Source organism: Mus caroli, unplaced genomic scaffold (assembly GCF_978045245.1).
Source record: "Mus caroli unplaced genomic scaffold, Mus_caroli_1 scaffold_6, whole genome shotgun sequence".
NCBI classification, from domain to species: domain Eukaryota; kingdom Metazoa; phylum Chordata; class Mammalia; order Rodentia; family Muridae; genus Mus; species Mus caroli.
In genome coordinates, this window is record NW_028227261.1 from 134,945,244 (window position 1) to 134,970,362 (window position 25,119).

The following is a 25,119-nucleotide window of genomic DNA, read 5'->3' on the forward strand; positions in this document are numbered from 1 at the left end:
CTCTTGCTGTAATTACATGAGGACGTTTAATTACGGAGCTCCGGACCGACATGCATCCCACACAGGAGATAACGGATATCGGCCACGAGGCTCGAAAGCTAGGAGTTTTTATGGGGTAAGGGGCTTAGGGGTGTGGAATTCAGCATAGCGACACACTATTGGCTTATTCAAACATTAACAGAAGGATTACAGAGCAACAGGACTTTGTTCCTGTGGGCTGGGGGCTTATCTTTGTTCACATAGCAACCAGTTGATGTATGACTTTTACCTGGCGCCAAGGGGCAATAGCCAAATGGTGGGGACTCAGACAAGATAGCCTTGCCTGCGTCCTTGAATTCTTTTCATCTTCACAGTCAAGATGTTCTTAGGAATGCCTTAACAACAGCCCTGCCCTGGCAGGCCTGGAGACTGTTCACTTTGTTCCCAGTCCCAGGCCTGGGCAGTGGGCTCTTAAACAACTCACAATTTACAATATTTTACCTTCCTTCAATCCTACTAAGCAAAATAAGCCAGAATCAGGTAAACACTTATCTGTTTCTATTTCTTATTTGTAAAGCCTAGATTTTACACAGATACATAAAACCAAGTATATGACATGAAAGCAGACAAACTGGAGGAAGGAAAGTATCTAGCAAAAGGAAATGGGAGAGTAAATGGAGGAAGTGTGTAAGAGATGAATATGGCCAAATTACATGATATGCTGAAACTGTCTTTACACAATCCCTCAGGAGGAAGTAAAAGGGAGACAGAGATATGGGAAGAAATAAAATAGGTGGCGATAAGAAAGGATAGTGAGTGTGATCTCATATGCACCTATGAAAATTTCAAAGTGAACCCTGTTTTGTATGATTAACATATGCCAATTTAATAGAATTCACTGATATATGCAACATTCTTGGAATAAAATGATTTAAATAAATATCCTTTTTTTTTTTTAGTGCAGACTGAGATACAGAGAAGGCTCAGCAGTTGAGTACTTGATTCCCATACCCTAGCAATAAATAATCTCAAAAATATTTCAAGTAGACAATTAAAAGAATTAAAAATATTTGAGAATAAATTTAACCAAGTTAAGTTCACGAATATACTCTGAATATATAAAATACTGCTGAAAACCATTCAGGATCTAAATAAATAGAAACTAGGCTAGAATACTTAATATGCTCAAGATAGCCATACTCCTCAAATTGCTATACGGATCAGTGAAATATAATGCCAACAGGGAATGGTTCAGACAGAGTCTCCATTCTGTCTTTAGTTCCCCAGGGCCAACATTACAGGCTTATACCAATATGCTCAGCATTTAATATACTATGTCAAATGCTTGGTGTACTACTACAAATAAACATTGGTAACTTCTACCACTTGTTTAAAACAGGCACTTATGAGCATTTACAAACATACTAAATGGTTTAGCCTATTTGATAAAACTCAAAATTGTAACCATTCTGACTCTCCTCCTTTACAATACAGGACTTTCTTCTCCTTCTATAACTTGCTGGTAATGGGTGAGCTGGACAGGATCGTACTCTATAGAAATGACACTGCCAAATCCTTTACCCCAAATACATTTGCCTGTATCAGATGACACCGCTACTGACTGACTTACCTTATGAGCAGCAGAGCTTGACTCCTTTTTCTCTAGTGCTCTTTTTGCATAATCTAGAGCTTCATACACCAAGACTTTCTTTTCTTCTTCTGAAGTCTTACTAAGCTGTGCTATGTCACGGGATGCTCGTGCCAGCCGCCATAGTAGCTCTCCATCCTCACTAAGTTTAAACAAGATAGAAAACCATCTTACTGTACCCTGAAAAACTGTTGAAGGTCATACCACTAATGACAGTTCTTTAGGTTAACTAGGCTATAGCAATCATATAAGAGACATTATCAATATTTTCTTTTATAAAAGCTCTTATTTGCTAGAAATCTGTTGAAATTTTCCAAATTATTTGCAAATATTAACTTATCAATATATAATACCTAAAACACCAGCTTCCTTAGAAAATATTTCTGTATTTCCGTTCTCTAAACACTTGCCCTCAAGCTCAAAATGTAATACGAGACTTAATTTATTAACACTATTTCATACAATTTCTACCTGGTTCAGAGAGTACCATAAAATACACTCACTAGCTTTATGGACAGGATCGTACTCTATAGAAATGACACTGCCAAATCCTTTGCCCCAAATACATTTGCCAAACAACCGTGTGTGATAGTTACTTATCTATACATGATTGAATGAGTGGAATGACGCCATCTGGAACTACTTCTGAGTTTCAGTGCCATGATGCTGTATGACATATATCAAGCAAGGACAGTAGACTCCTTGAAGAACTGTTATGCAAATGCAATCATATAAAACAAAAATGGCTAACAAATTAAAAATCACAGTTGATAAAAAGTTTTAACCCTGAACTGCTTTTTAATTAAATGTGTGTATTTAAGCCTAATTTATACTTTGCTTTGTTAACGAAAAATAGCATTCACTTTACAATGTTGAAGCTGAAGGTATCAATAGTATGTTTATTATTCAGTTACACAAAATAATTATACCTCACAGCTTACTTCTTAAAGAAGCAAGGTAAAATGCTGAAACAGCTGACTCCTGAAGACAGAAAGACGACTCTACAGATAGCGACCAACTAAAGTTGGTGAGAATGGGGGAGGGAGAGCTTTTGAAACTATTAGTAAAAATAGATGAAAAGCAACTCAATATAGCCAGATTAGGAGGATGAAGTAAATCCCTGGAAATGTCCTTTTCCCTGCCTCTCCTTTAAAGAGTACACACTGGCATTCTATACAAACCATGCAGTCTAGAATTAAAAGCAGAAAACACAAGTATTTGTGTTTCTTTGAAAACTCTTTATAAACTCAGCTGCCATTCAGAACCATAGAACCAGCCTAAATTCCAGTAAATTCATTTAAATCTTATACCAATCAGGACTTACTGTTTTAAAAACCAAGAAATGTAAGTGATGAGAAAATGTATATATTTAGTAATACTTTTATGAACCAAAGCAAAATAGAAAAAAAATATTTCAACATTCCAATAAAGAGCAATCTTTAAATATCAATGAGATTTAAATAGCACTTTTTAGTCATTTACTTTAAATGATGATTTACTATAAACTGAATTTTAAGATATACTACTTTGGCCGGGCTTGGTAGCTCACACCTTTAATCCCAGTACTTGGGAGGCAGAGGCAGGCAGATTTCTGAGGCCAGCCTGGTCTACAGAGTGAGGTCCAGGACAGCCAGGGCTACACAGGGAAACCCTGTCTCAAAAAAAAAAAAAAAAAAAAAAAAAAAAAAAAAGAAAGAAAAGAAAAGATATACTACTTTGAAGAAGAACAAATGTTATGTGAAAGTTTTAATACCAATGAACCATTTTACTTTTAACAATCTATTTTTGAAACCCAGGCCAATCATCCACTACTTACCTTTCCTTGTACTGTATAAGCAACTGATAAAGCTTTTCTGTTTCTCCACTTTCATAGAGGTAGTCTGCTTGCTCAAGTATTTCTTCAACTTCCAAAATCATGAAATGAAAAGAAGTATCACTATTATATATGTTTAAAAAACCAGACAGATAAACTACCTTTAAATAAAAAATTCTGAACCATCTAGATAAAAGTACTACAGTGGTAAGCATGAAGTGATTATAGTAAGTGATCTACTGAATCCATAGGGGATACAACTCAGAGAACAAGACACTAAAAAATGAAAAAGGTGATTTCTTATGGGGTATTTGTAGCTCAGAAGCCTGTATGATCTCTTTGCTACTGCTGCTGCTAATTTACTGAGTGCCATGCACTGTATGAAATGATGATATAGGCTCGAGAGATGGTTCTGTGGTTACGGCTAGAGTTGGTTCCCAGTGTATCTAGATGACGGCTCACAAACACCTACATTTCAGCTGTCGAGTGCCAGACACCCTATCCTATCCTGCTTGGGTAAATGTTCAGAAATACCACCAGCAGCAGCAGCAGCAGCACCACCACCATCACCACCACCACCAGTACTATTTGACTCCAATTTCTTTATTATATATTGTAGTATAATACATTATATTCTACAGTCTTTAAAATATGTGTAATCTCTTCTGATTCTAAAGAGGAATTCTGAAAAGGAAACTGTGTGATAAGTAAGAAAAATGTAGTTATAATACGACAGGCTCACATAGGTACTCTGGTAGGAGCATGCAGACCACTCCAGGGAGTGGTCTGAAAATTGGTTGTTGTCTTATTTAATATTCTAAACTATCATGAAAATGTTTAAGAATAAGCTATGCTACCGACACAGAAATCACATTCTATAAAACAAACTAAACTTCTAGAGTAAATTACTTTTAACTTAAATTATGACAATATAGATATCCTGAGATGATTAAGAAACAAAACTATAAAATGAAATCTTAAATTTGACCTAAAATGAATACACACCAATTCAGGAGAGTTCTGCAAAAATTTTCAAAGAAAGAAATGCCAATTATGTGAGTACATGTATGTACTAGAACTCTTTGGCTTTCTAATTATTCTTGTGAAATGGACTGCAGTTACATCAGAGTCATCAGGACAAAATTAAAATATCCCTTACGTTTTTCTCAGGCAATCAAAATTTCCATTCTCCTGTGTTTTCTTTGTATAGCATTTAATACATAAAAAAATATGTATACTGAGAGTCAAGGATGAGTGTAATATGATGATCCAGAGCCAAGGCAAATCTTTCACACCAGTTCTTATCTGTCTAAACTCTACCCCACAGTTACCTGGCAACAGCCAATATAAAAGAGGCTGCTTGCCCCCTCCTCCCTCTCTTGCTCTCTTGCTTCTCTCTTGCCCTCTTGGGCTTTTCCCTTCCCCCTCTCTCCACGTGGTCATGGCCCGCCTCTACTTCTCTACTCTCTCCTTCTCTCTGCCTTTCTCTGCCTCTACTACCCTCTTAACTCCCCTCCCCATGCCCTGAATAAACTCCATTCTATACTATACTCTCATGTGGCTGATTCTCTCAGGGGGAAGGGATGCCTCGGCATGGGCCCACTGAAACATCCCCTTCCCCCATACCTCACCACACCTATCTCTTTATCTTTTTATAAACACATCACCAGTACTTCTTTGTGTCTCAGTAGTACAGAAAACAATATTATTAAAAATAGCACTTAAGTGATATTGAACATCTGTAGACTTGTTCATCCTTGAAGAGGAATGTTTCAAAAGTAGAGAAAGAAAGGAAGTGATACATGAAGAATATTTAGGTTGCTCACTAGTGACTAATTCATCTTCTAAGTAGTTTATGAGTGAGCTTCCATCTGCAGGAGAGTTTGTGAATATATTAATCTATCCCACAGAGGTTAAACATGTCCATTTTTTAAAAAACATAATGTTTTTGAAGCTCTAGTGTTTATTTGGTTCTTGCCATAGACTGGGTATTTGCTACCATCTTGTGGTAAGCTCAGAAATTACCACTTAAAAATTTAGTCTTAGGAATTTAGCACAGTTGTTGAGTGCTATTAAAAAAAAAAAAAAAAAAAAAAAAAAAAAAAAAAAAAAAAAAAAAAAAACAAGTACCTTGATAAGAAAGAAAAAAGAAATTGATATTACAAGGCCCAGAAAACCAGCCCTGGTAGTCATGAAATGACATACTAGTCCCACTTTTGCCAGTATGCCACAGGACAGAAACACTCCGTGAAGGCCACACAGCTAGCTCATTATGAAAAAGCACCACACAAAGGCAGGCATCCTGGGCAGTGGGCAGGGGTCTAAGGCAAGCCACCTTGGAGACCAGAGTCACTGCTTTTTTTCCTTTGTTATTTCCTGCCCAGTGGTGTGATGAATGCATTTCAATTTTCTTTCCTCTCTACTGGCTTGGAATATATTCTAAATCTGTTCTTTCTTTAGTTATCTATGGTGATCTGACTAAGAATGGTCCCCATATTTGAATGCTTAGTCAACAGGGACTGGCACTGTTTAAAGGGATTAGGGAGTGTGGCCTTGTTGGAGGAAATATCACTGGCCGGCCCAGGGCTTTGAAGGTTCAAAAGCACAAGCCAAGTCCCAGAGTCTCTCCCTTCTTGCTGCTTGTGGATTGATCTAGCTACGGTGCCTGCCTGTACGCTGCCATGCTTCCCACTATGATGAGAATGGGCTATATCCCCGAAACTGTAAGCCATCCCTAATTAATACTTTCCTTTATAGTTATATGGGGTTAGAGCCTCTTCACAGCAATAAACACTGGCTAAAAGAATCATTCTTAATTTTTCCACCTTTATAATGTATTTGGGTGGGCACACTGCCTTTAATCACAACTTAGGAGGTAGAGGCAGTTGGAACTGCTCTACATAATGAATTCCAGCCGAGCCAGAACTATCTAGTAAAATTCCACCTCAAAATAAGAAAACAGAAACCATGTTGGAAGTTAATCACTGTCCCAAGGAATATACCGCTGAACTCTGGCCATAGTTTCTGGATGCTCATTTTCTTGTTTTCTGGTTTTTTGTCTTTGCTGTTTTTGTTTGTTCTGTCAGCACTGGGATCAACCCCAGGCCTTGCAGGTACTAGGCAAGTGCAATGTCACTCAGCTCTTTTATTTTGTCACAAAGTCTCTCTGTGTAGACCGGGTCGGCCTCAAACAGTAGATTCTCCCACCCCAGTCTCTCAAGTGTAGGGATTACTGTTTTGTCTTTAAGTCAGCCATTAAGTATTTTTCTCTCATACAGTCTGAGCTTGCTTGTATTTCACATATAATAGCTCTTACTCATGACTCATCGCACTACTACTTCCATTGTACTACTCCTACCTGAGGAGTTTATCCCATGTTCACTACTTGAGTAGTCCATATTTTATGAAGTCTTTAAAAACAATCATCCTAATTTTCCAGGCCATTAATTTCTGCTTCTTTTTATTATTCCCTTCCCTTTACTTGAGGTTTCTGATAGTCTCTTGTTATGTTGGATGTTTTATTCCTTCAGTGTTCCATGATAAGAAACACAGTTACCACTACAAATGTTCTAATTTCCATTTAGCTTATTGTTATTCCATGTTTTATCCTTCTTTGTGAATTATTTAGAAATGCTTTCAAACATACTGAATTTCCTTGGCCACCTTTTTATTGTTACATTAGTACTGGAAAATATGAATGAATGATAGTAATTGTATTAGTAGAAGTGGGGATTGAACTCAGGGTCAAGACCAAATAACCTTCTGTCATGGCCTTGTGCTGATAATTAGAAAAACACATTGGCTTTCGTTATTATCAACTACACATTACCTTTTTGTTCCTCTTGGGTTTATTTTTAGGTGGCTTCTTAAGAAGCCCAAGTTGGTCTTGAACCAAAAAAAGGAAAAAGAAATCAGTCCTATGAGGTTCAGAATGTTATGTCAATTACAAAGATGCTGGAAGAGCAGGCATGTACCAACTTTATGTACAAGTATGCACTATTTTTAAGCAGGAGCTTGTAAACAATGTATTTCGTTAGTTCCTATTCATCATTAGGATAGGCTATGTACTATCATTGTTTTGCCCCAAATTTCTATGTCCTTGTATATGCCTTATTATTTAATCCATTTTTAAATTTTATATTTTTGAGACAGGGTCTTAACTAGTGAATTGGCTAACCTGGAACTGAAAGAGATTTATCTGCCTCTACCTGTGTGCTGGGACTACAGGTGGGCACCATCATGCCCTAGTGATTTACTGTTGTTGGGTTTCGGGGCAGGGGTTTAAGCTGAGTTAGCTTGGCATGCATGGTCAGGCTCTTCTACATACAGGGTTTTAGGACAGCCAGGACTAAACAGTGAGACCCTGTCTCAAAACAAACAAACAAAACAAACAAACAAACAAACAAACAAACAAAAAACAGAGTCTCCAAAATATGGACAATGAAACAAAACCCAAAAAGCTGAAATAGCCTTTTACTACATATATATATATATATAATATATATATATATTAATACATATATGTGTATATATATATTATATATATATATAAAAACATGGGTTGGGGGAGGAGAATGAATGAATGAATGAATGAAGCAGCTGTAATCCTAAGAAGATATATGTAGGACTACCCACATCTAGCTCCTGCTTGCCCCTCAGAAGATAGTAATGGCATATTCTCCCATATACCTTCACCACTACTACCACACATGCATAAAGCCTCAAGAAGATCTAGCTCCCAAAAGTATGCTTTTAATGTAACAAATATATACAGATATTTTTCACCCTAGACAGAATCTCACTATGTAATCGTGGTACACAGTAGAATCAGTAGGTAGACCAGGTTGGCCTTTAAGTTACAAAGATCCATCTGTCTCTGTCTCCTGAGTACTAGGTTTAAAGGTGTGTGCAACACATCGGACTTAAATTATCCATTTTCTTAAAGACAAGATAGTCCCATATAGATGAAATAACTAGCTTTTTAAAATTTTTTTCAGTTTCTTTGTTGTTGGATCTCTCGATGTACCTCTGGTTGTCCTGGAACTTGTTATGTAGACCAGGCTGGCCTATTACTCACAGAGATCTAAATGTACTCTCATGCCTGGCCCTGCCAACTAGTTAATAACAACCTCAGGTTCTTATATCTGAACTCTAAAAGAACATCAGTTCAGTATTAACTATTCTTCTTCCTCAATCATATTCTCTTTTAGGGTTATGAAAATATCACTCCATAAATTGAAGTAGTACTTTCCTTATATACTAAAAGCATGCCACTTACTATAGCAACTGAATTAAGGAGACATTTTTTGATGGGTAAGTCTTAAAGTGTTTAGTCTCTTTTGTATCAGAGAAGGAAGATAATGGCATTTCACCAATTTTCAATCACTTTTCTGATGATTAATATAAAGCTGTATTCTATCTGTAAATAAAATCGTCCCTCTCCAAGTTCTCAACTAGAGGATAGCTGCTTTATTATAACAGGAGTGTGTAACACCTTGGAACTAGTGAAGTAAAGGATCATTTTGTCATCTAAAGCAGAGGGTGACAAACTTCTGTCATCTTCACCTCTACAGTTTGTAGGGTATTCACTGCCTTTTGCTATCTTGTTTCTTTCTACACATGCAAAGCACTTTCAAATTTTTCAAAATGAAACATAAAAATTCTTAATTTAAGAGTCCTAAAATGAGGGCTGATGAGGTAAGTGGATAAAGGAATTCCCTGCCAAGACTGACAAGGTAAGTTCTATTTCATGGCTCCACACAGTAAAAGGAGAGAATTCCTGAAAGCTGTCCACTACCGTGTGTGTGTGTGTGTGTGTGTATACTGACAAAGAACAGATAACATTATTAATTTCATTATGCATACAAATAAGCTAATGACAAAATACCAACACTAGGAGGCTGGTTCAGGAAGGAAAGAGCTTATTGTATAAGCATGAGGACCTGAGTTTAGATCCCCAGCAGCCATATAAAAAGCTGATTGTGTAATTACAGATTACATCTCTAATCCTAGCACTGGAAAGCAGAGCTCCGGGTTCAATGACTTTATCTCAGAAAAGAAGCTGGAGGGGTGGGGAGATGGCTCAGCAGTTAAATCTAACACCCATATACATAAACTAATAATAACAACAACAACTCAGAGCCGGGGGGCCAAAGAAAAGGCTATGAAATTCATCCCTGGCCTCTGCATATGCCTACAGAGGTATACACTCACTCACCCACAAAATAAATCAAGATCTCTAGCTTATGCTTACCTTTGGCTGTGGCATGAACCACAGCAGCCTGAGAAATGACTTGATAGGTTTCAAAACCCAAATAAGACAAGGCTGAGAATAAAAGGCCTCTCTTGAAAGGTCTTGTATTTCCTATCACCTATACAAAACAATATATTAAAATTAAGAAACTCAAGAAATTTCTACCCCATTCAAAACATATCCATTTTTTCTCACCTCCAAACAAGTTATTATTGAATGCTAGAAGCTAAAAGAAATAGTTTACCAATTCTTTACTGAAACTATTTCAAATCTTGCATTCAGTATATCTTCCTAATGGAAGTAGTACTTTGTCTGATGGTCAGTTGTAGACTAGAAATGTAACTCAGTGGTGGAACATCACGCAAAAGAAACTTGGGTGAAGACTCAGAACCTCAAGAAGGATGAATGAATGAATGAGTGAATAAATATGGCAAAAATGACTTACGTTTTTATGAAAATCTTTTTACAGAGACATAGGTATTTTAAATTGCATGGGATAATATTATTAACAAATTATTCAATTAATTCAGTGATACTTTAAACTAACACTTAATGAATATTAATTATAGACAAGTTGAAAACTCCAATAATTACTACACATGAAAATAATATACAGCTCTCAGTGCCCCCACAGTTTTTAAATAGATAATGAATAACAATATTTGAGATGGGTGTGGTAGCACATGCCTATCACTCAGGAGGTAGAAGCAGGAGGACCAGGATGATATTCAAGGTATAAACTGGGGAAAATCATTTCATCACCACAATCAAGATTACAAGCATACTCATCAACCCAGAACTTCCTTCTTTGTAGTGACTTCCCAGCACTGGGTTTCATTATGGTTAAAACATTTCAGTTTGTTTTTTAAATATTCTCATGGTTTTCTTCCTGTCTCATGATTGTCCCTTCTGTTCATTCATATCTAATGTCTTCTTGCCTGTTTGTTGTTTGTGTCTAGAGCTTAATCCCAGACCTCTTGTGTGTGTGTGTGTGTGTGTGTGTGTGTGTTTGTGACCTTATTTCTTCTCACAGTCTTAGATGCCAGATTTGACTCATTCTGTCTCTAGCCTGGATGTCTCTTCTAAACCTGAGAATCCCTCAACATCTATCTCTACATGAAGTCTATTATGAATTTCATCTCTTCTCAGCTGTCCCTATGATGGTAAATGGGAGATGTCTTCTTCTAATTGTTCCCTTTTTTGTTTTGTTTTTATTTTTAGATTCATCTATTGTATTTATGTTCATGAGCTCTTTGCCTGAATGTTTGTATATGTACCATGTGAATGCCTGGTGCCTGCAGAGGATAGAAGAGGGAGTCAGACCCCCTGGAACTGGAGTTACCAAAGGCTAAGCCACCATGTAGGTGCTGGAAATGGAAACTGGGTCCTCTAAAAGAGCACCAAGTGCTACAGAACTATCTGCCCAGATTCTTTGTTCAGTTTTTAAAAACAAGCAAAAAGCCACTGATGCATCTAGAATTTCTCTCAATCCATATTTAATCCACATCTAAACTTCTGATATAGTCTTAGACCAGAAAATGGAAACTTCAACACATTCCAATTCGTTGAATATTCTGGTAAAACCAAATATTCAAGACATTAGTACTAATGAATTAAAAGCAAATCAACAGCAAAATAGCATTTTATTTTCTGAATGCATTCTTACTTTCTAAAAACAGGTTAGTGTTGTAGACCAGTTTAAAGAGTCTTGCCAAGCATGTAAGAAGCTCTGGGTTGCATCCCTAGCATCACATTGACTGGTTGTAATGGTGTTGCCTCTGTAATCACAGTACCAGCCAGGGAGGTAAGCATAAGAAGAGCAGGAGTTTGAGGTCACCCTTGGCTACATATCTTGGACACAAAATCTTGTCAACAAAAAAGGAGAGAGAGAGAGAAAGAGAGAGAGAGAGAGGAAGAAGAAGAAGAAGAAGAAGAAGAAGAAGAAGAAGAAGAAGAAGAAGAAGAAGAAAGAAAGAAAGAAAGAAAGAAAGAAAGAAAGAAAGAAAGAAAGAAAGAAAGAAAGAAAGAAAGAAAGAACGAACGAGGAGGAGGGGAGGGAAGGGAAGGGGGAGGGGAGAGGGCAGGAAAAGGGAAAGAGAAAGAGAAAAAAGGAGGAGGAGGAGGAGAAATGTTGGACTAGGGAGAAGGTATGGCAGGATCATAGGTATGATTTTGGTGCCTAGAAAAAAAAACAGAAGGGAAAGATCAAGATGTTTAACATTAAGTCTTAGTAGCCTATTACTCAACAGGTAATGACACAGTAAAAAGGACGTATATAGTACTGTAATTAGAGAAAATAGCACATTTAGAATGTCCAACTTTTTGTGGTTAAGTAATACACAGGTTGCTTAAATGGGGGATGCATAGCCATTGAATGATTATATTTCTCGTTGTAATGTCATAAGCTAACAGCTCATCTCCTGATTTCTTATCAGTTTGATTAATATGAAGCAACCTGTTATTCATCTCTGGGAAACTAGATGAAAATGATATTTCTATACTTAAAAATCAAAGACCCAGAACACCTTCAAAATGCTCTTAACTTTAAGAATGTTTCCAACAGCTAGAAGATACCACTTCACCTTGTACCTCTTCAGTAGAATGCAGTGCTTTTTATAATGAGTTCTTTTTTTTAATATTTTTATTACATATTTTCCTCAATTACATTTCCAATGCTATTCCAAAAGTCCCCCATACCCTCCCCGCTACTTCCCTACACACCCATTCCCATTTTTTTGGCCCTGGCGTTCCCCTGTACTGGGGCATATAAAGTTTGCATGTCCAATGGGCCTCTATAATGAGTTCTTTAAAACAGACAAGCAAACCTCAAAGGGAGCATATGACTCAGTGGATACAAGGAAGCTGCCACCAAGGCCTTATAACCTGAGTTCAATCATTGGGAGCCACATAGTGAAAGGAGAAACAGATTCCCAAGGTATTCTCTGACCTACCTCCACATGTGCACCCTAACGTGCATTCACAGAAAGTGAAATATAATAACAATTCCTACAAATATTTCCTATGTAAAAGAAGTATGTGCTCCGACATATTTTTCCTCAACATTAATTTTACCAATTTTAGATCCAGAAATTACAAAAAAAATCATTAGATTGAAAGGAATATCACTATTCTTCCTCTTTTCTAATTTTTGCCAAAGTATCTTCCTTTTAAAGATTAGAATTTCTCTGTGATGGATGCAAAGGCATCTTCTTGGAGTAATATTAAATACTTTCAATATTCTACCATGGCTTTAAAATACAAACATGTATGAACCAGATGTGGTGGCATTTGTCTTTAACATCAGCACTCAGGAGTCAGAGACAGGTGAATTTCTGTAAGTTCAAGGCTAGCCTAGTCTACATAGTGAGTTCCAGGCAAACCAGAGCTACAAAGAGACCCTGTCTCAAAAATGAAACTAAACATTGTGCTAAAAGTTCCCAAATTCCTTTCTTTAGCCTGGATCTCAAAAGGTAACTGCACACTTCCTGAGCTACTTATCCAAATGTCAACTTGGCCCTCTGAATCCAGTCCAAAATAGAGCACATTTCTCCTTTACCCCTTAAATTGCTCTAGGCTGCTCTAGCTAGGAACTTAAATCTTTCTACTTAAGCCTTCTTAACCTCTTCCATTTCACCAAAGTGCAAGCCATATTTCTCACCTAGCCTACACCAAGATCTCTTGCATGTCCATTCTCACCATACACTGTTATTTTTTCAGTGAAAATCTGCTCAAATGACTTCCCTATTTGAATGCCTTATTTGATTTCCTATAATCTTTACACTAAAATCAGAAACACAATAGTTTATGAGGTTGTTAAATTCTGTACTTAAGATTGTGTGGTGTAAGTAGGTGAGATGTAAAGGTCAGAGACTGACATTGGGTGTCCCCTTCCACTGTGGGTCAGAGCATCAAGCAACTTGGGCTATAAACTTTTCTGAATCTGTCAGAAGGCAATTTATGCCCTTTGTGCTCCATTCCCTTACAAGTACTGCAGATTTACTGACCTCCTTCCTTTCCAAGAGTAAGTGCTTAGATGTCCACAAAGGCCACACTCTCTCAACTCTTCTCTTCCACCCCCTGCCCATTTTGAGAAAACTTAGCAACAGTAGCAATGTGGAGAAACTACCTGTCTAGTGCCACATGAGCCAGTGTGTGGAAGCAGAACTTCCTCCTTTTATCCTCAGAAATGAACTTTCAAAACAAAAACCAAACAAACCAAAACCTACAAACACAAAACTCGAGAAGCTGGAGAAGTGGCTCATTGCTTAAGAGCACTAGCTCTTCTTCCAGAGGACCAGCACTGATATGGTAGGTAACTGGGTACTAGGCATGCATTTGGTGCAATACATACATGCATCCAGGTGAAACACATAATACACAACAATTGAAATTTTAAAAAAGGAGAAAGGAAGTTAGGTTGTTGGTTTAACTTTCACACCTGGAGTACTAGGACTCAGAAGGCTTAAAGCAAGAAAACTACTTGGGCTGTATATTAAACTCAAGCCAAGCATTGCAACTTAGGGGAGTCCTGGCAAAACAAGTAAACAAGCACGTCCACAAAACAAAACCCTGAGATATTAAAGGAGGCCTTAACAGTTAAAGCCTGACTAAACCTCACAAGAGATCTTAAGTTAGACACCCAGGTAAGCCGTATCTAGATTCCTGACCTACACACACCATGGATAGTAATTGTTTGTTTAAAATAGGCATTTAAAGGCCGTACTTTAGGGTTTAAAATTAACAAAATAGTTATGAGAAATATATCTTAGGGACCGATGTCATCCCTTTTCAAGAATACAGTCATAGCCTGTCTAATAAAAACATCAGAACTGAGATAATTAAAAAAAAATTCCGAACAGCTTTAACGTGTATAAAAAACAAGAAATTGAAGGATAGTTACTGTAAAAATAAATTCTCTCATTTATTGACAATTTCAAAGTCACATCACAAATATTTTTGCCCCCAGGTGCGAGGCAAAGGCTTATTAACACAGAACTTACTTTTTTTTCCCTCCTGTTTATTTTGGGACAAGCACTTACTAAATGGCCCAGACTAGCCCTGAACTGGCTGGACACATCTCAAGCCAACCTTGAATTTGCGATCGATCCTCCTTCCCTGGACTCTCCAGTAGCTGGGACTACAGCATTGAGCCACCCGGCAGAGCTGCCTGAGGTAATAACCTGAGTCCGGAGACGGTCGCTGGCTTTTCTGAAAGCCGACTTTCTCAACGGTCAAAGTTCTTTCACCTTCCCGTTCTATATTCGTACAGGAAGGGCAGAGAGGACGCACCCCTCAGTCATGAGGCCAGCTGTCTCAGCGGAGGTTTGCAAAGGGGAAGCCCCACGACCCTCGGGCCGGGGTGCCGCACCTCCAGACCTGGCGATGGGGGCGCCCCCGACGCCCTGCTGATGGAGCGAGCAGGACCAGGACAGCGGGTTACCTCGCAAGCGCGGACTCCCCAGGCGCCACAGCGCCCACGGCGGCCCCAGGTCCTCGTCTGCTGACAGACGCGGAGCGGAGGGAGAAGACGCCACAGTCTCGAGGACAGCGCCATGACTGACAGCTTCCCAGCGTGACTGAGGACGCGCTGGAGGACCTGACAGAACGGGGCGGGGCGAAAGTCCGCTCCGGAACGGGGTTCCAGAGGTCGGCTAGCACCACCTCCTTCACACCGACCCGCAGCTTCCGGGCCTCGGTTTCCAAAGACCGGAAATAACTCCGGGTGGGAGAAATGGGTGGAAGGGAACCATCACGCATGCGCACAACAGGCTCAGGCGAGGGAAGAGAGCCCTCCTCTGGCTGTCAGCGACTGTACATTGTAGCTTTTGTGAGAGCTTTCTTAAAAAGCAGTGGTTGTTGTTGTTGTTTTGTTGTTTTTCTATAACATCCTAAAGTCTTCAGCAGTAAAGTGAATCCTGGCACTTATGGTCCTTTTTGAAAATAAGTACTTGAATGAATTACATTATCTTACAAAAGGAGGAGGGTGGAAAAACAGGTCCAGAGCCTGGAGGTGGTGGGAACTAAGAGAAAGAAAGCAAAGCCCCATGAGACTTAGTCAGGAAATACCAGAAAAAGAAGTCCTACCATAGCCAGAGCTCGGAGTGCTTCTCTAGCTTGCATGAAATCTTGGACTCAGTTCTCAGCACTGCATTCGATTGGAGTGGTAGCCTATAATGAATGCCAGCGTAGGAGAGGTGGTCACATAAATGAGGAGTTCAAGGTCATCCTGAGCTATATAATGTGCTGGGTGCTAGCATGGAATCCCGGACACCCTGTCTCAAAAAAGAAAAAAAAAAAGTTGATTGTTGTAATCCCAGCGCTGTTGTATTGATTTTAAAGATAGCCTGAACTACTCAGTGAATTCCAGTCTAGTCTGAACTACTGGGTAAGACTGCTAGACTCTGCATCTTAAGAATTCAGATAGATACCCCAGTGCTTTCCTGGGTAGGGACACATAAAAAATAAGACAGGTTATATCAGAGAGAGAGAGAGAGAGAGAGAGAGAGAGAGAGAGAGAGAGAGAGAGAAATCAGATTTTAGTTTAACTTACATGTGTTGTCTTAAATTACTTAAATACCCATTTACTAAAGGTGTTATGTGGTGCTGGGACCCTTCATGTCCTTTAACCGTTATGCTATTCATCGTTAGGTGTAGATAGGAACTGCAAGTTATAAATGAGGAAGATGTGCTTCAGTACGAGTTTGAATTCCCCAGAATCGCTCATGCCCGTGAGAAAAGGGATAGAACAGGTGTTTGGAGCAAGCTTCCCAGGTGTAGAGACATGAGACATTGCTTTTGCTATTACATACATCATGTTCACTTCATTGATGATTGAGAAATATGCCTGTAAATATTGCACTAAACTTTGGCAAATCCAAAAGACACACTCTTTTCTTTGTTTTGAAGCAGGGCAGGAATTTCTGGAGTTGGAACTGGAGTGACAAGGGCACTCTCTTCACTACCCACCCCCCAAATTCTAGTTCTTATTCAATACTTAGGTTTATCTCAGTATCTTAAATTTGTCTGGCAATCTTACTTGGTTTTCAATGGTTAGGCATCATTACTTTAGAGACTATGAATAAAGTTCTGTTGGTAGAGTGCTTGCCTTGTTTGAATGAGAAGATAAAACTGCCTTCTGTCCTTTTGTCTCTGTGCTGTTCTCTTATGTAGCCTCTTTTCCCTTGCCCCCCTCTTCTGGTGAGAGCTGGGCATATTATATTCTGTCAAATCTTTCTCTGAATCATCATTTTGTCTACCTCTCAATTAAACCTTACTTTCAAACATGGGTGCTTTCTTCTACAAACTAACTTTACCTTCATTGTTTGGGATTAAAGGTATGTGTCATGGGTAGAGCCATACCACAACTAGAAACAGATTTTTTTTTTTTTAGGAAGTAACACAATCTTGGGGTTCACAATATGATCAAATATCTTCCAACACCTTTGCACACTGAGGTTCTTGATATGATTTTATCTGATTATTGGCAAGATATGACGATTTTGTGTGCATGTTTTTGATCCCAGGACCTTGACAGTATGAGCTATACTATCAAGCATGCAATGGGATCTGTTTAAGAAGAAGATTGAAAGAGCTAGTGATGTAGCATGTTGGTAGAGTGCTAGTATGTAAAAGGCCTTGGGTTTGATCCCTAACCCTGTTAGAAAAGGAAATAAAAGGAAGAGCCTGGCAAACAGACTACACTATCTGCTATCTTTCCCGAGTCTTGTGGTTCATTCTCTGACTCCTCTCCCCGTCCCCACATACCATATGTGTCTATCTCACTCAGGAATACTCAGGTCCACTGCCTTTTCTTACCGTACAATGGGCCGAAGGTTTCCTTACATGATATTTTCTCTGCCACTATTCCTTTATGTTATACAATCAGATGCGGTCTTCCTTTCCTCATATGACTTCATATTTCTTACTTGGCTCATTTCAATCTATCTTTCCATTATCACTATGTCACTTCCTCAAAGAAACTTCTTCTTATTCCTCCTAAATATATTTCCATTTATTAATTCATAATTTGACTTTTGCAATGGTTTGGACTATATTTTGGAGGAACTAGTAACATATGCCTTCATTATGCTATAATCTCAATGACTCTGATTTTTTTCAATTATACTAGGATATAATTTTTTATACTTTTTCCATTCATTCAATAAACGTGTATTGTGTATATGTAATGGTAGATCTCAAACCCTAGACAAATGGCTAACTGAGATGCCTATTTAACATATCAGAGCAGATGCTGGTAGCCAGGTTCTGAGCAACTACCTATTACAGGCCATCCTGGCTGGCATCCCCTCCCCCCTACCCTACTATGCATCCTACTATGCTCTCCCTCATAGCTACAGTGGGCCTTCTCTACCCACACCTAGCAGCACCATGTCCCCCCTCCCTTTTTTAATGTAATATACCTTCTACCTTCTAGTAATGAGAAAAGTAGAAACACTTGTAAGATACTTAAATATATGTACTGATAGATGGTGCAAAATGCCAGGAAGGTGAAGGAGAAAGGGCTATAGTAAATGTAAATGTTTGCAATTCTATTTTAATTTTTCCCCTTTCAATGTTCAGTACTGAACACAGAGCCTTGTTTGTGCTAGGCATTTAGTACTTTATAACTGAACTATGACCTCAGCCAAACATTGCAATCCTAACCTGGATGATGGCCAGAGAAGGCTTCACTCAGAACGTTTGATTTAATACCCAAAGAAGCGAGTCATGAGGGGTGTTAGGGACACAGCATTTTGTGTAGAGTAAAATAAACATGCAAAATTTTGCTCTGGAAAAGTAGATGGAAATCTATGACCAGTAGGGAAGAGGAAGTAAAAGGTAAGGAACAATGATAAGGTAGGTGGCTAGCAGTGTAGTTTCTCTTCCCACTGTAAGGATTTTGAATGTTTGCTTTATATGACTGGGTCATATCTAATTTACATTTTATTTTGGATCCTTCTATGTCCAAAGTAGACTAAAGGTGAGCATGGTTGACCTATGAGAGGCAATCTCTTGAAGGAAACACACTCACTTTCTCCCAGCAGTTTTCGGTTGCTACTACATTACTAATATATAGCTAAGAGTGAGACTTTATACCTATTGCCCCTCTCCATGCTGAGAATTTGTCCAACCTGAGCTTTTGCAGGTCTTTCCAGGCTGTCAAAGTTGCTGTGAGCTCACATTTAAAACTGCCCAGAAGACTCTAGCTCTTACATTCTTTGCTTTCTGTCTTCTTTAATGATCACTGCTGGGTCTTGGAAGGAGGGAACATGATGCAAATATGCCATTTAGGGGTATGCTTTCTTTAGTCTCATCCTCTGTGCCTTGGACATTTGTGGGACTCTGTTCACCACTGCTGCAAACAGAAGCTGCTCTGATGAGAGTGGAGAGGTGCATTGATCTATGAGTTTAACAAAAAGTCATTAGGAGCTGACTTGATACTCTGTCCATTGAGCAGAATATTTATAGTAGATTCTCCCCTGGGTCTGTGACCTGCCTAGCTGTTGTTTTTGCCTCGATAATAGTGCCAGGTATGGATTTCATTTTGTGGAGTGGAACTTAAATCCAATCAGAAAGTGGTGAGTTATTTCCATGATATTCCTGCCACTATTGCACAAAGGGCATGTCTTTCCAGGCTGCTCATCACTGGAGCTCTAGGGTTCACTGCTGGGTAAGACTGAGATGACCTTTCTCCTCTGGAAGCATACATACCACATTCCATTCTTTAGTCCTTTCTATTGAGTGTTTTCTCCCCACTCCCCACCTTTTCCCCCTCACCAATGTAAGTGAAGTAACTTTTGTAACACTGTTCTTTTGTCTTTGTTGATTTTTAATCCCATTTTTTCCAGCAGATATTTTAAATTTTCATGCAATAGAAGGATGTGACCTTGAGTACTTGTCACCATAGGCATTTTGAGATTAGCATAGTCTGATGACTTTAGGCAAATTGAACAACTGTTTACCTGCCACATTTCACAGTATTTACTTGCACCATTCTTACGAAAAGGTACGTGGCGCTAAACACATAATAAAGCTTTTGTGACGACCAAATAAAATAAATATGTATATTAAATAAAATAAGCATGTAAAATTACTCTGGGAAGGTGTACACTCTACAGAAGGATGCTTAAGAGCTGGCATTTCACACAATTTCCTTGTCCAGATCTGTTTTTTTTCCTTTTTTTCTTTTTTTTTTAAGGTTTATTTGTTTTGCTTTGCATGTATGAATGTTTTGCTTGCATGTTTGCACACACACACACACATGCCTGCTGCCTTGGAGAGATCAGAAGAGAATGTCAGATCCTCTGGAATGTGCTAGATGTTTGTGAGCTACAAACCCGGAACTCTGCAAGATCAACAAGTGCTCTTCACTTCCGAGCCCCCCCGGACCAGATCAGATATTTTACTGCCTAAAGTCAATTACGGGTTTTGTAAGAATTCTTTAAAAGGTCAGCGGGTTGAGGTGCAGCAAAGAAAACTGGGAGTGAAAATGGGTTGGGCAGCAAGCTCCCTACCAAAAGCAAAACTTCACCTTGGTCCCGCCCACAAGCTCCTCCCTCGCCCCGCCGCTCCGGGACTCCGCCCACGAGCCCCGCCCCTCCGCGGTCCAGCCCTCAGGTTCCAGTACAGCCCCTGCGGTCCTGCCGCCTTGCGGTGCGCCTCGTTGGCTCTCCACCCTCACTCGACTTCTGCGGCGATATAGCACGTGAGTGCGTGACTTTTCCCAGCTCGGGAGCCGTGTGTCCCAGCCCAAGCCTGTAGCCTCCCGGGAAGCGGGCCGGTCCCGGGCGGGAAGACTTAGGGCCCTCAGGCTTCCATGGCCCGTCCCTCCGGGCCCCGGGCGCTGGAAGTGCTCCGTGGGTTTCCGGTGCCCACTCTGGGGACTCCCGAGTGTCGCGTGCTGGGTCCGCGGCCCGTGGAGGTCCGGGGCTGGGGGTCAGCCTGGGGGCCGCGAGCGCCTCCTGGGCCTGCGGCTCGCGCACCTGAAGAACCCTGCCGGGGATCCGCGGGCCTCGAGTGGAAGGGCAGGGTGGGGCGAAGGGTTACAGCCCCGAAATCTCGGTCCCGTTCAGCGGGGAAAGATTGGTGAACCAGACGAACCGGTCGTGTGGGGGAACGGTGGAGGAAAGGCTGCGTGCTGTGGGAAAAGGTGCTACTGAATTCGGTGCAAAGCTGGGCCTGGGTGAAGTCCTAGCAAGCTCCTGCACCTGTGTCCAGGGCTTTGGGCTCACTGCACACGCGACGCGAAGGAAGGGCAGTGCCACTTGTTTTGCAGTCAGAAACTTGAGAGCATAGTGACCGTTAGTGCTGGCGCTAATGCACTTGACTGAGATCAGCTTTTGTTTCTTTCTGTTGTGTTTGTGGCCGCCTCAGAATAATCAGAGGGTAAATAAAGCAGGATTAAAATAACCAGTGGGTTGCAGTGACCCACAGCCCCTGTGTTAAGACCATTTTTATATATAGTTAGTTCACAACAAGCTTAAATGCGACTATTATCTTTTTCACTCGTCAGGAAACTGGAATTAATTTACGAAACTAGGCACCTCTGAAAGTGGTAGCATTAGGCTTCGATTGCGGTCTGTACGGTTTTTTTTTTTTTTTTTTTAATACTTTACGATTTACAAAAGTAAGTGAACCTTATTTCACAAGTAAGGCAGTGACTATCTGTCTACTTTCAAGTATGTTCTGAGGTTTTGTTATCTGTCTAACCTTTGGGTGGGATACCCAACCCTTTAAGGTGTGTTTCTACATTTGTAAAATGGATATAGCACTGATATGTCAGAGTTGTGAGGGCTAAATAAAATGTTTGTAGATCACTCACCGAAGTGTCTGATACATAAGTAACGATAAGATAAATATTTATTCACATAAGTCTTGTTCTTAATATCAGCTCTGAATTCTGCCAATCATAGCCAAACAAAACCTGTTCAGGCCTAGCACATAGATACATCGAAACAGCAAAGCTTAGGAAAAGGTAACAGAACAGATGATAGTAGTTGTAGTGACAATAGTGGATTCTCAGGATCAGTCTGCTTTTCAACACCCCCCCCACCCCCTCTGTTTTGAGAATATTTTTTAAAAGGCAGCCCCTTTTGGCCGATGAGTTGAAAAATGCACCCCACTCTAGCCTGAAAATCTAGTGCCTTATCTCCAAGATTGGACCATGCAGAAGCTCTCTTAATGAGACAAAACTGAATTTCTGGTTTTTAGATTAAAACATGCCTGGCACAGGAAGGGAAGGAAATATTGTCTTTCAGAATCTCTTTTCTGATCTATCTCCTAAAGCTGAAGTCTAGAATTGGGGGAGGAAAATTATTCATTGCCTCCAAAGACATGTTGATAATTGGACTTCTCTTTTAATTTTACTTGAACATTTATAAACAGTGATCTATAAAATAAAGCCTTAATTCCAGCACTCAGAAGGCAGAGTCAGGTAGGTCTCTAACTTTGAGGCCAATCGGATATGTAGAGGGAATTCAAGGACAGCTAGTGCTACACACAGAAACTGTTGGAAACCAAAAACAAACAAACAAACAAACAAACAAGGAAACTAACAAATACTTTAAGATATTTTATGGGGCTGGTGACCATGGTTGGTGTAAGGGAACTTGTCTATCAAGCTGATGACCTTGGGCTTAATCCTGCAACACTGAAATAAACAAATAATTAATTAAGATATTTCTTAGCATTCTTTACAGTGACATTTCTTTTGCATCTGCTCAAGCACTCAGCTCATATTGTCTCTGTGCTCTCTCATCTCTTCTTATGCCTTGGTTCGTGGGGTTTTCTTTCTTGCTGTCTTTCGGTGCTGTCCTCAGATTCAATTTATAGTTGTTAAACTACCTCTTTTCCAAAAATTTCTTTCACTGATGGTGAAAGATAAGTCAAGAAAGATAATGTTGGATGTGAAAAATGATTTCATGACCTTTAAATATTAAAAATGAGGCACAATTCTTTGTCAAAGTATGATCTTGCTGGTGGATCTTTTAGAAAGAATCAATACCATTTCCATTAGTTCTCAGCCTCTTGAGGAATCCATTACACTGTTAGGTCCTTTCTGAGGCCTTTATGTTACAGTCTAACTTCCTTCTAAAGTGGTTTTGTTTTGTTTTAATGTTCTTGATTTGTTTTGTAGATACTGCTGCCTAGGTTAAAGTGTAAATGAACCAGGTAGAAGACCTCTAGAAGATTTGTTAAAAGAGTCGCCAAGAAAGGAATTAAATGACCACTTATCATAAACGTTTTAACATTAAGTTTCATACTGATAAGGAAGGGAACTTATATACACATTTTGATAACATTCTGATAACAAAATTTAAACCATATTGTAGCTATGTTATACGTTGGCTTAAATGTATTTGAAGAAGGCTGGGAGTAGGGTACAGAGATTTTTTTTGGAGAGGCTTTTCATTCTCATAAAGAGAATAAAATATAACAGCTCAGCTAAAAGGAATCATAACCCTTAAAAAGATATGAAAATTAACAGTACTATGATCACACCAATTTCTATTAGATAGAACATTAATACAATTTCTCCATGAGAAGGGAATATTACACAGTTTAGTAAAACCACTATCTTATGAAATGGATATATTATGTCTATTTCCTGTAAAAATTACCAAAGCAACAATGTGGATAGTATGGTTTATAGTGTCGTCATATTAACTTCAGTTTTCTGTTTTGCTCTGCTTTTTCTTTTCTTTTTTACTTATTTATTTGAGACAAGATTTTTCTGTGTAGCCCTAGCTATCCTCTGCCTTCCCTAAGTGTTGGAATTAAAGCTGTGTGCCACAACTGTCCAGCCTCCCCCCTCCTCTCACTTCTCTCCTCTCCCCTCTCCCCAGTTCCTCCCCTCCCCCCCCCCCCCCCCCCCCCGCCTCTGTCTCTCTCTTCCCATCTCTTTCCTTTTTCACATAGACTCTTGTGTAGTCTGGTGGAAACATCCAGACTTGCTGTTAAAGGCAAGGATGACATTCACCTCCTGCCTCCGCCTCTCAAGTGCTGGCATTCTCAGTATGTGTAACCACACCCAGGTACTTAAGACTGAAGTTTTCATTTTACAGTTCCTCTAAACATTAAGATGATATTACAGTAAAATTCCTATTTGCAAATGTGAAAAGGAGTGGCAATTTATTTCCATCTAGATAGGGATTTTTTTTTTTTTTTCCCAAAACAAGAGTTTCTCTGTGTAGTCCTGGGAACTCTGTAGACCAGGCTGCCCTCAAACTCACAGAGATCATCTTGCCTATGCCTCCTGAGTGCTGGGATTGAAGGCTTGTGCCACCACCACCTGGCTTGGGATCATATGTTTTAAAAACAAGTGAAAATCTAAACAAATGTTTCCTGGTGGTATTGTTAAAAGAAATTGTTGCAATTCCTAAAAGTGCGGGACACCTACAGTGTTTCTCTTCTGCTCTGCTTGTCTCCTCAGCCTTGATTATGAAGAAAGGTGCTGTTAAGTCTACTCAACTTGTTCACCTTCCTATCCTGTAATCACATTCACGTGAGAGTTTCCTTATGTCAGTATTGTTCCCCAGCAACTCAGAAGAGTGCCTGACACAGGGCAGGTGATCCCAGTGTTTGATTGAACTGGTATTAAATGAGTAATAGTGTTATTAAATATTAATGATTAGGAAATGTAAAAGGATTTGCCAGAAGGTTATAAACAGCTGTGATGTATATGGTAACCAATGCTGCAGTGAATATTCTAGAAATTGGACAATGTGTTAAACATTTCATAGTTTTTGTTCAGTATATAACCATATAATGTTGGGAAGGCCAGCACATGCTCTCTTACCGAGTGACACTGTGAACGCTAGAAACTTTCAAACTTAGAGAATGAAAGTAGTAGTTGTTTTAGCTTTAAACAAAAGGAATTTGTTTATTTTGGGGTAAGGTCCCAGGCTGGCCTTGAACGCACTTCCTCCTGCTTCAGCCCCCTGAGTGCTGGGATCCTGGCACTTAAGACCATCATGCCAAAACTTTTTTTTTTTTTTTTTTGTATTGTTCACTATGAGCTAGAGAGGCACTATGTGACAAATGGAACGCTGATCTGAGCCAGCTGAACGCTCTGCATACCCAGCTAGGAAGGGATTACAGGGAGGCATATTTAATGGGCAGGCGGAAAGCTCTCATGGTTCCACACATGGAAGAAACTTGAGGCAGAAAGGTGACAGAAAAGAACTCTGGGCAAGGCAGATCTAAAGGACTTGAGTTTCAGTAGATCCCAAGCCTAAGTACCTTATCCACGCTTCTGCTGCACAGCTGCCCCTTACATGGTTAACAGCTCATTACCCTGATTGGTATTGACATAAGGTGACCTGCAGTGTTGCAGTATTTTATAGCCAAGCATGTTAAGATGCTTATTTCCTAAAGTGAGATGATATAGAGGTCCTGGTATTGCTTTTTAAAACACCTGCATTAATT

At 39.5% G+C, this 25,119-nt stretch overlaps 2 protein-coding genes across 3 annotated transcripts in view; one reads left to right on the forward strand and one right to left on the reverse strand.

Annotated features, from left to right (window-relative positions):
• Positions 1–15,393, reverse strand: part of Rmdn1 (regulator of microtubule dynamics 1) — a 31,305-nt gene extending 15,912 nt beyond the window's left edge. Inside the window, exons 1-4 of the mRNA XM_021160477.3 lie at positions 15,134–15,393; positions 9,694–9,811; positions 3,444–3,531; positions 1,610–1,769 (exon numbers count right to left, since the gene is read on the reverse strand). Of these exons, the coding sequence (XP_021016136.1) occupies positions 1,610–1,769; positions 3,444–3,531; positions 9,694–9,811; positions 15,134–15,247 (480 nt within the window). The 5' untranslated portion in view covers positions 15,248–15,393. The remainder of the gene's footprint in view (positions 1–1,609; positions 1,770–3,443; positions 3,532–9,693; positions 9,812–15,133) is intronic.
• Positions 15,394–18,446: 3,053 nt separating this feature from the next.
• Positions 18,447–25,119, forward strand: part of Cpne3 (copine 3) — a 54,856-nt gene continuing 48,183 nt past the window's right edge. Inside the window, exon 1 of one of the 2 annotated variants that reach the window (XM_029476120.2) lies at positions 18,447–18,531. In XM_029476120.2, the coding sequence (XP_029331980.1) occupies positions 18,504–18,531 (28 nt within the window). In that variant the 5' untranslated portion in view covers positions 18,447–18,503. Of the gene's footprint in view, positions 18,532–20,286; positions 20,399–25,119 lie in introns of those variants that run through there. The other variant, XM_021160186.3, reaches the window with a different exon arrangement.